General features: G+C 44.6%; 1 protein-coding gene across 1 annotated transcript in view; it reads right to left on the bottom strand.

Moving 5' to 3' along the window:
* Positions 1-4,020: 4,020 nt before the first annotated feature.
* cspg4 (chondroitin sulfate proteoglycan 4) overlaps positions 4,021-11,112 on the bottom strand; it is a 215,774-nt gene continuing 208,682 nt past the window's right edge. Inside the window, exon 11 of the mRNA XM_084316232.1 lies at positions 4,021-9,662. Within this exon, the coding sequence (XP_084172358.1) occupies positions 7,786-9,662 (1,877 nt within the window). The 3' untranslated portion in view covers positions 4,021-7,785. The remainder of the gene's footprint in view (positions 9,663-11,112) is intronic.

Below are 11,112 nucleotides of genomic sequence, written 5' to 3'. Positions count from 1 at the left end.
GGGACAGGGAAGTAGGGAAAATGTGGAAAAGCTTGAGAGGACCTCTGAAAGTAAAACAGTAAAAGGCCATTCATAGGAAAGAATGACGGGGGCCTTATTAAATGCTGACGAATGGCTGAGCACCACACAGTTTGGTTTATTTTCTTCCATGTCCCCACTTGCACCTTGATGCCACCTGGTGGCCAAACGCACGCATATCATCCAATAAAACCAAGGTAGTAGGATGTATGGATCGGGGGTTAGGTTAACTTATTATTTGTGTGTGAAGAAAACTCATCAAACCGTTTTACACACATCATCCAGAGCCATTCGTCAACATTATTGTTAATAAATGGCTCTGGCATTGATCATACACGGCCAGTCTATGTTGCTTCCTGATGCACGTTGTCCTCTCACGCTCCATCCACCGTTAGAGAAGTCAGGGCCGGTATACACTGGTTCAATAGTTAAAACTGGTCTCATATCAGCACTCATATTCTAAGATAGTGTTTTATATGAGTAGCCCCCCTCTACACAAATATTTTCAGATTCACAGGAAATAAAGTACCTCTTGGTGTATTTACTATTAAAACAGTAGGTCTATACTGTTTCAGGCACCGATATCACTTCTTCACTGCAGATAATGAGTCAGAGTCTGAGTACATAGTGTCAATCCCATCCATTCATTTGTATTTAACCAAAGACCATAGACCAGACATTGGACAAAAATGAGCAGGATATAATCCATGTTCTGGCATGTTGCAGATGGTTGGTGTCAGGTTTTAGTGTAAGGAAATTCTCTGATACGATATTGGAGCATGATCCCTAATATTGATTAGTGCTTTGACAGTAACTAGTGTCAAACTAGGGGAGACCGGGGCACAGTGGATCAAGGGGCACAGTGCATCAGTGGCTATTTATAGAAACTTGTACACAGGAATGCCTTGATGATGTCATCAGTGTGTGCCTCTGGTTAATCCATATCTGAAAATGTGCTTAATTTCCAGGCAACACACTTTTGTGAATAATTGAAAGGTAATCCCCGTTTTGTACCATCAAATGTAAAATTTCGGGTTTCTTTTGTTTTTGTGATTTAGTATAGATCATCCAGGAATAAGAAACCAAGCACATGTTGGTAATTTGAGGGATATTTAATGAAGTTTTATGAGCATGTGTCCTCTCTGCTGCTAATGGCCATGAATGAAAAAATCTCACATGATTGCACATAGTGCATGCGGGGCACAGTGAATCGGGGCACAGTGGATACATTTTTCAAGTGATTCACTGTGCCCCGGTAAAAGGAGGTCGCTAATACTGGATAACCATGACACCCATCTATCGATTGAAACCATTGATCTTGCCAAGGACAACGGTGTGGTTATGCTAACTCTGCCACCACACTGCAGCCACAAAATGCAACCATTGGATTGATCTGTGTACGGACCCTTCAAGGCATTCTTCAACCAAGCAGCAAATGCTTTCATGCTCAACCACCCCAGTCAACCTATCACAATCCATGATATCGCTCAGATAGTGGGCAATGCTTACACGTTAGCCTTCACTCCAAAGAATATCACATCGAGTATCTGGCATCTATCCATTCAACCCCAATATCTCCAGCGATGATGATTTCCTCAGTTCATAACAGATCGACCTGTTGCAGTAGAATCTGCAGAGCCAATCGCTGAAGTCCCAGAACCACCTCATCCAGCTGAACAGCCTCCACAGAGAGCACCAGAGCTTTCAGACCCAGATCCAGAACCACCTCATCCAGCTAAACAGCCTCCACAGAGAGCACCAGAGCTTTCAGACACAGCCACAGAACCACCTCATCCAGCTAAACAGCCTCCACAGAGAGCACCAGAGCTTTCAGACACAGCCACAGAACCACCTCATCCAGCTGAACAGCCTCCACAGAGAGCACCAGAGCTTTCAGGCACAGCCACAGAACCACCTCATCCAGCTAAACAGCCTCCACAGTGAGCACCAGAGCTTTCAGACACAGCCACAGAACCACCTCATCCAGCTAAACAGCCTCCACAGAGAGCACCAGAGCTTTCAGACACAGCCACAGAACCACCTCATCCAGCTGAACAGCCTCCACAGAGAGCACCAGAGCTTTCAGGCACAGCCACAGAACCACCTCATCCAGCTGAACAGCCTCCACAGAGAGCACCAGAGCTTTCAGGCACAGATCCAGAACCTCCACAACCAGCCAAAGAACTTCATCGACCTGCACCAGAAATTTCACATGAAGCCCCAGATGACACCGCAACATCTTCAAAGGCACTCGAAGCAGTTGGTTCAACTTCAACAGAATTGAGTAGGCCTATCATCACACCAGAAGAAATCAGCCCTTTTCCAAAGGCACCACCACGCAAAAACAAAGGTGGAAAAAATAAGGGGAAAACCCTTGTTCTGACAGACACTCCAATCAAAGAACAAATCAGGGCAGCCAACGAGCAGAGCAAAAGGAAGAAGAATAAACAAGGCAGTCAACAGTCTAAAAAGTCAAAAGTAGCTAAAAAGAAGGAGCGGAAGCTGCAATTCGATGATGATATGGAGGGAGACACGTCAAACTCTGACGCGGATGCTGATGCGAGAAGACTTTGTGATGACGCATCAGATTATGATGACCTTGATGATGGCCAACTAGAGGACTTAGAATTGCCGGATTGCAATGCTCTGAATGCAACAGATTTTGTGTTGACAAAGTTTGCAACAAAGAAAACCAATGCAATGTATGTACGGCAGGTCCAAAGCCGCATTGTGGATGCTGATGAAACCACATTTGAAGTGAAGTTTATGCGACGTGAGAAACCAAAGTCATTCACGTTCATTTTCCCAAATATCGAAGACATATCAGAAGTTTTGTTTGAAGATGTTGTAGCAAAGCTGCCCAACCCCATTCAACATGGTGGCACAGCACGTGTTGCACGCCATATGATATTTCCAGTCAATTTCTCCTTGTATTCAAATATGCTACACTAGGTATTGTAAAACAATTCAGCATCTGCAACTAAGGGTTTTCAATATTGAATAATATGTTGAAGCAATGTTGTGTGTTTAGTTTGCGATGCATTTTATTCATTATAACCATGAAAATAATACAATGTTAGGTGTTGCCGTGATTATCTTTTTCACAGATAGGAATGTAGCCAGGAGGGGTCCTTTGTACATCAGTAAACCTGGACAGACTTGTGAAGTCAGAGACCATGATGTATCATTCACATTAATAACAGGATGTGTCAGATGCGTGTGCGAAAGTTCCCAGCACTACGCTGGGTTTTACATAGGCTACTAGTATAGCAAAACATTTCATATTGTTTCAGTATTTTCAACTGTTGGTCTTGTTGACATGTCTTATTTGTACATGAAAGTTTTGCTTCGTTCACACAATAAAGATGCTGTTTGTGAAACAATAATGTATAATATCTGGACTGATTCACAGTGCCCCAGGTAGCGATCCACTGTACCCCGTTACTGGGGCACAATGGATCAAATATATTTTTACATTCAACCCCATCTCAGCATCTCATATTTGGCAGTTGGCAGGATATGATAGACATGTTTTATAGAGAACATATTCTGCTATCAATTCCACAATAGACCAGAACCATGCTGTCATCAAGCCAGGAAAAATGCTGAAATATAAGATTTCTGATCCACTGTGCCCCGGTCTCCCCACTACTGTATCAAAAATAACATGGTAAAAACTATTATAAATTCTAGAAGCCCATTCATTTCCTGCCTGCAGGGCCACATGTTCTGTGTGAAGACACTCATTTCAAACACTTTCAAACTCAACAATGTACACTTATCTGGAATCAAGAAATCAATTCATGGAACATTTTGTTTGGCATCACAACATTTTTCACAAAATAGGTATTGCTGTATTTTGTCAACAAAGAATTGCTTTAGTCAGCAACAGCCCTTTGACAAATAAAACCAAAAGAGCATCAAGAAGATAATTCACTTTCACACACAAATCTTGTTGCATGAACCTTTTTTATTTCCAGTAGAGGTGGAAAAAGGCTCAGAGACATAGCTTACTTGGACAGAGTTCTCTTGTTGCAAATTCTGTATTATTCTAAGGCACCGGGCGCATTACATTTTTAAACATTTTCGGACAAATCAAATATTTAACTGTGGGTGAATGCGATAGGAAGGGGGGGGGGGGACACACAACTAATAAATAATGAAAATTATATTTTTTTTCTTCAGGGGGTAATAAACATATGAGGGGCAGATGGAGAGAAAGAGATAGAATGACTGACAACACGCATGCACACTCACTCACTCACTCACTCACTCACTCACTCACTCACTCACTCACTCACTCACTCACTCACTCACTCACTCACTCACTCACTCACTCACTCACTCACTCACTCACTCACACACACACACACACACACACACACACACACACACACACACACACACACACACACACACACACACACACACACACACACACACACACACACACACACACACACACACACACACACACACACACACACACACACACACACACACACACACACACACACACACCACATAGAGAAAAAGAGAGAGGGTAGCCATTGTATTCAATCTTGAGAGTTTAAAATGGATGATACACATTTTACACAATAGAAGATACTTTCAGAGACGTTCATTAAGCACAAAAATAGTATTCCAAAAAATTATATTTACAAGATCCAACAGGAGGAAGGCACGGTTCTTCTTAGTAACTATAAGAAATATTGTCATATCGGAAACACATAGTCCATTTCCTGAGCTCTCTCCTGTCATTTGAAAACTACATCTGGAATCTTCATCTTCCTCTTCCTCCTCCAAAAAAAGATACAAAAATAGTGGATAAATAGAAGCTGAAAACAGCAAAAATATCATCATCATCATCAGCATACGACAAAAAGAGAATGATAAGGCATTAGAGAGTAGGTATATGAGAAAGGAAATACTCCAAAATGAAAGATTATACATTTCAATAGCTTTTCAGGTGCACACTCTCACATGGGAGATTTTAATTTGGAGAACTGACTATTCTTTTCTTCTTTGATCCACTTTTTCTCCCCATTTTCTATGTTTTTCTCCCATCCCAATTTCGTATTTCCAATTCTTCCCTCCCCTGTCTTGAACAATTGCTAGACTATGCCTCCCACTGGTCGGCTGTAGTGAGGATAGAAGCCTTGCATCACGTGTCCCCTCCGGTACACGAGGAGGCAGCCTGTCGCATCTTTTCACCACAGCAGCTCGAACTCTCAGTGGCGGGGAGGAGTAACGCGTGGGAGGCTCACGCTGCCCCCGATACTTCCTGTTTCCGCCGCACCGGCGTCACCCAACCGACCTGTAGGAGTCGCTGTCCACAACGTCCAATCCCCACCCACCGGCTTTCCCACCCTCTAACACTGCCAATTGTGTTAGTATGACGGCCGGCCAAGCCGGTAGCAACGCCGAGAGCTGGGCTCGATACCAGCATATCCTGCGTTAGTGGCGAGCGCCTTGCCCACTGCGCCACTCAGCCGCCTGAGAACTGACTATTTAATGATGATGTCACAATGTTTATAGGCGGGTTCACTGGATTTATGTCGCTAGGGAACAGTTTGGACACAAATGTATTTCCTGTCAGTTATTGCATTAGCACACATTATTTAACTGTGGGTGAATGCGATAGGAAGGGGGGGGGGACACACAACTAATAAATAATGAAAATTATATTTTTTTTCTTCAGGGGGTAATAAACATATGAGGGGCAGATGGAGAGAAAGAGATAGAATGACTGACAACACGCATGCACACTCACTCACTCACTCACTCACTCACTCACTCACTCACTCACTCACTCACTCACTCACTCACTCACTCACTCACTCACTCACTCACTCACTCACTCACTCACTCACTCACTCACTCACTCACTCACTCACTCATTATTTGCATTCATCTAAAAAATGTTTGGACCCTATGGTGTTCTTGTTCTGTTCTTGACTTATTGTTATGTTGTCTTCTTGACTTGTTTAAAGAAGACCTGTACGGCCCATGGGGACATTAACGTGTGTTGTCGGGCCCTATAAATAAATTTGATTTGATTTGATTTGATTCATTGCAACAGGAAATATACTTGGGTCCTTTTTATAATGTTATTGTTGTGACTTTGAAACCGTCTATACTAGCCACTGAAAGTTACAGAGTTCTAGAATTAAGAGAAAACATGCTTAAAAGAACAAACAAAAAAACACGTACACCTGAAAGGGTTAAGCAGTGTGTGGTACATGTGCTTTAAGTGGGTAGAAAGAGTTATATACGTACCCTGCACTTACAATAGTAAACTTTTCTTCTACAGTACTTTATTCAATATTTGGATAAAGATATTTTTATAGCATTTTCATAGACCTAGCCTCCACAGGTCAGTATAATAATAAAAACATCTCCAGAAGTTTCGGATAAAATCACGTCATGATTTTAAGCTCATTTGAACCACAAAGGACAAGGATAGAATTGTATATTTGTACAGAAATGTAATTGTACAGAATTGTAATTTTACTAACAGAATTACGCAAAGACCTCTCACGGTTTTTAGGGCATCAACTTTCATTCAAATCCACAAATATATGGCATGTCTAATATCACTTTGGTGAAAAAGCATATTTTTTATCAATGAAATCCAACCAGTGGAGCATTTTATTCAAGAGCCGAGACAAAACAACCTCCGCTTTTATAAGATCTTAATTGTAGGCTTGGAAAATGGAACCATCGCAGTGCCACATGACCTCATCCCTGCCTGTCAGCCAATGAGGACACGTTAAAAAAGACCCAGTGCTATTGAATGACGTCCTGCCTGTGGTCTGCAAAGTGTGTACTGTGCAGTTTTGCGGTCAGTGCCATGTCAGTCCAGTGGATAATAACAAGCACTTTGGAGAGAATACAATATGAAAGGATGATGAAATTCCTTTGGGCAGATTATGAATTGTTTTGTTTTGTTTTGAAGCAAGCAATTATGTTTTAACTAAATTGCTTGGCACCCACACAGGTGAAAACCTAATACTGAGATTGAGCCCTAAAACACATGGCAATACAGATAAAGATACATTAGAAAAATAGAAAAATAAACACAAAACAAAGAGGCGGTTTGACTTATTTTCTCTCACATGGTATATTATCTACCTCATTATGTACACACTTATCCACCTTTCCCAGAACCTTAACCAAAACTATCAAACTACATGTATTACCAACATTTTAAATTACCCATGTACTCAAAATGAATAATATTGGCCTATGATATCATATGGAATACATTTTAAGAGCACACACAAAAAAATACAATGTTTGCAAACACAATACATGTTCATGTCCTCATTTGTGCCCTTTGACAAAAAGTAATGGTAAAACTAAAATAAATAGATTATGGCTAAAGCCTCCTAAGATAAACAACCTGCCTCGTTCTTTGCCAATAGGTATTCAGTGTTTCATTGCCTGAGAGTTGGCCCACAGTTGGGTTGAGATAAGTGACCAATGATATCAGAAAACAATTTGCATGTATACTACCTTGGGAAGAGGTCTTCAACACTAAACGGAATGATTCGGGAGGCAGCGCTCCAAAACACTCGAGGATCTACCTCTCTCTCTCTCTCTCTCTCTCTCTCTCTCTCTCTCTCTCTCTCTCTCTCTCTCTCTCTCTCTCTCTCTCTCTCTCTCTCTCTCTCTCTCTCTCTCTCTCTCTCTCTCTCTCTCTCTCTCTCTCTCTCTCTCTCTCTCTCTCTTTCTCTCTCTCTGTTACCTATCTCAAAAAGTGTCTCATACCCAGTACTGGTTCTTTTTCAAGGCCGGGTTCGTTGTCCGACAGTGCTGCAGCAGCTCTGGGTCCGCGTCATTGGCCTCCATGTTGGACATGGGGATGTTGTTGGCGGCGTCAGTTTTCCGGAAGGTTTCTGTGCCGGTTGCCACCTCTCCGTTCTTGGGTTTGGAAGCTCCCGCGGTCTGGACGTCGTGTTTGCCAGTCTTGTTTTTGCGTATCAAGTAGTACGCCAAGATGGCTGCCAGGAGCAGGAGGAGGAGGATAACCAGGATGGGGATGAGGATGGACCAGAGGTTGTTGCGGCGGGACACCACAGGTTTCCTGTCGGTGTCTGTGCTGGAGGGGGATGTGGTGGGACCATCTCCATGTGGCCAGTCCATGTTACCTTTCCAGTGGGGGCTGGCCGGAGTGACACGAGGAGACCCTCCCCCACCCGGGAGGTCATTGGTGTCCATCCATGGAGATTCTGGGGGCACCCTCAAGAGAGTGACGGGATAGGCCCCAGAGGCATTATAGGGGCCGGTTTTGAAGGAAAGAACGCACTCTGCAGGAGGGACCCCATGGGCCTTGAGCAGGAAGCGGGCCTCGTCCTGAGCCATGTCACCTTGTGATCCGGAGGAGCTGTTCAGGATCTCCAGAGCCACACGGCCCTCATCCAGGTCCTGCTGGCTGAATGAGTCTACGGGCTGACCTGCCCCAGGACCTCCGGACTTCACAAAACGTGCCCATCGTGGTTGCTGGATGACGCTGAACATCGGGGAGGTCCTGGTCTTGTTTGCCAGTGCAGTAGCATCCAGAAGCTTCCTGTCCAGTTGGACAAGAGTGCCTCTCGGTAAGAGTGGATCCTTAGCGATGTAAGCCAGCGGTTTGACTGTGATGTTGAGGACAGAGGATACGTTGGCCGCTCGGCTGCGGGCCACAAATGCCACGCTGTCTCGAGGGGAGGTAGACTTGACGAATCGGACACTGACCCGCCCCTCTTTGATCTGCGTCTGTGTGAAGGCAGAAGTGGGTTGCCGGTCCACCATCACAGCCGCGTACTTGGGAACATTAGTGATCTTGTACAGTACGTCTTCCTCGATGGGCCCACCTGTGGTGGCCTTCAGCATATCCTCTGTAACCAGGGTCTCATCGTCCCCTTGGGTCACCTGGATTTCTGGAGCTTTGGCCAAAACCAGCTTCTTGGCCAGGATGCCAACGTGGAGCGTGTGTGGCTCCGTATGGTGCTTGCCGTCTGACACAGTGAACTCCACAAAGCCACCGGCCAGGCTGCCGTCGCTGATGAAGCCCACCTGCCCAAGGTTGACCATCTCCTGGGTGAATTCTGAGATGGGGGCCATCGTGAGTGAGTCGACTAGGTGCCCATTGCTGGGGGCTTTGATCACCCTAAAGCGGACCTCATCCGGAGGGCTGTCCTCATCCCGTGTGTTGAGATGCTTCTGGGTCAAGATGGCCATAGACCCTTGGAGAACTTCCAGGAGCATGTCGATGCTCACCAGCTCGGGAGGGTTTGAGTCCCGACGTTTGACAGAGATGTTGAAGATCTCCTCCAGCACCACTGACTGGGCTGGTGAGGTCACGCCGCTGCTCTGAGGGTTGAGACGAGCCCGGAAGGCAAGGCTGTCAGTGGAGGCCCCCGAATCATCATGGAGGTACTCCAGCTTGCCCTCAATCACGTCTTCCTGCATGAAGTATGGGGCATCACGGGGAAGGTCCAGGCCACCCAGGGTAATACGTCCGTGGGCAGGGAAGCGCCTTATCTCAAAGAACACATCCAGGCGGCCTCTCTCTGACTCGGGCAGGCTGGCCAGAAGATTGGATGCATCAAGAATGGAACTATCAATAGCCTTCCTCTGGCCTTGCACGATTTCAAGACCTGAAGGGAACATAAAATAAATGTAAATAAATGTATTTAAAAATATATACTGTGAATATATATATATATATATATATATATATATATATTGTAAGAATCATGCTCTTAGTTTTGGCTTTTCTCTGGCCCAATTAAAAAGATTCTTAACTCTTTCTGCACCATACCCAAGAAAAGTCGGGTTTTGCCGCCATGTGTTGAGCGCCATACCCGAGAATTCTCAGGTTTTGATCCTTTGATATTTTTCCTTTGATCCCCGTTCTATACACTCAGCCGGAGCTCCCTAGGTCTCCCTGGCTCATCTGCCTACGTTGGAATTGCAAAGACGATCGAATCTCACCAGGTGGCAGTATCGCCTACCTTTTGAACTGGGAACTGTATTGTGATCCACTCCAGCTGTTTCCGCCTAGGAGTGGATCACAACATAGCAATCGGTGGAAGATTTGGTGCCTCAGAGCTATTCTATCCCGTATGGTATCCATGCCCAATATACACAAGTAATTGCGATCGCCATGGGATCGACTGGGATTTATAAATTTTTGAGTACTTTCTGACTCAGGTAAGGTCCATCTTAGGTAACCTGCTGGTATTTCTTTTACGTAAAACATGCTTCTGTACCGATCACAGTGTCGTGTTTTACCGGATGTAAAACATGCTCGACAAACACGATCGCAGTTTCTAGTTAAAACGACCCCTCCCCCCCTTGATGATTTTGTGAAGACACATTATGTACATGGTATATACTTTTTTTTTTTTTTTTTTTTTTTTTTACTTTGGCCATTTCCCTGGCTCTTTTATACGTTTATCGCATTTATACTTTGGTCAAGTTCGACCGACAGAAGCAGGCTGAAAGGGTTCAGATGGGGGGGAAGACACTCTGGGAAAGGCACGGCTGCAGTCCGGGATTCGAACTCGCTCAGCCCCAGATCCGTGACGAGCACGGTTGTCCACGGCGCTGAAATAGCACTCGCGGTACGTGGTGAGCTACTGGAGCTCCCTATGGTATATACCTTTGATTTGGAAGTATTTGGGGTTTCAGGCGATCAACCAGAAAGATTTGGGCATATTGCATATAACGCGTCATATCTCGCGATCTATGAAAAAAGACTGGATTATTTTGGAAAGGGGCGATGTTTAGTGTGTAATAACGCACAAACTACAGTATGTAGAAATGAACTGATTAGTCAGTGATGGACTATGAACAATGCCTGTCAAATGAGCCATACTATTGTCTCCATAGCTATAATACAGAACACACGATGGGTCTGCAAACATCGCTAAAATGGTCAATAACGCTGGCGCCATTAAGTACAGATGGGGAAAGGGCGTGGCGCAGGCGCCCAATGAGTTAAAGGAACACGCCAACTCTTTGGGAAATTAGCTTATTTGCCATCTACCCTGGAGTTAGACCAGCAGATACCCTTTTCTTCTCTGTGCATGCATTAGGCTTAGG

This window comes from Notolepis coatsorum, assembly GCF_963971535.1.
Source record: "Notolepis coatsorum genome assembly, chromosome: 6".
Taxonomy (NCBI): Eukaryota; Metazoa; Chordata; class Actinopteri; order Aulopiformes; family Paralepididae; genus Notolepis; species Notolepis coatsorum.
The sequence above is the reverse complement of the archived record's forward strand: the minus strand, read 5'-3'. Positions and strand labels throughout refer to the sequence as shown.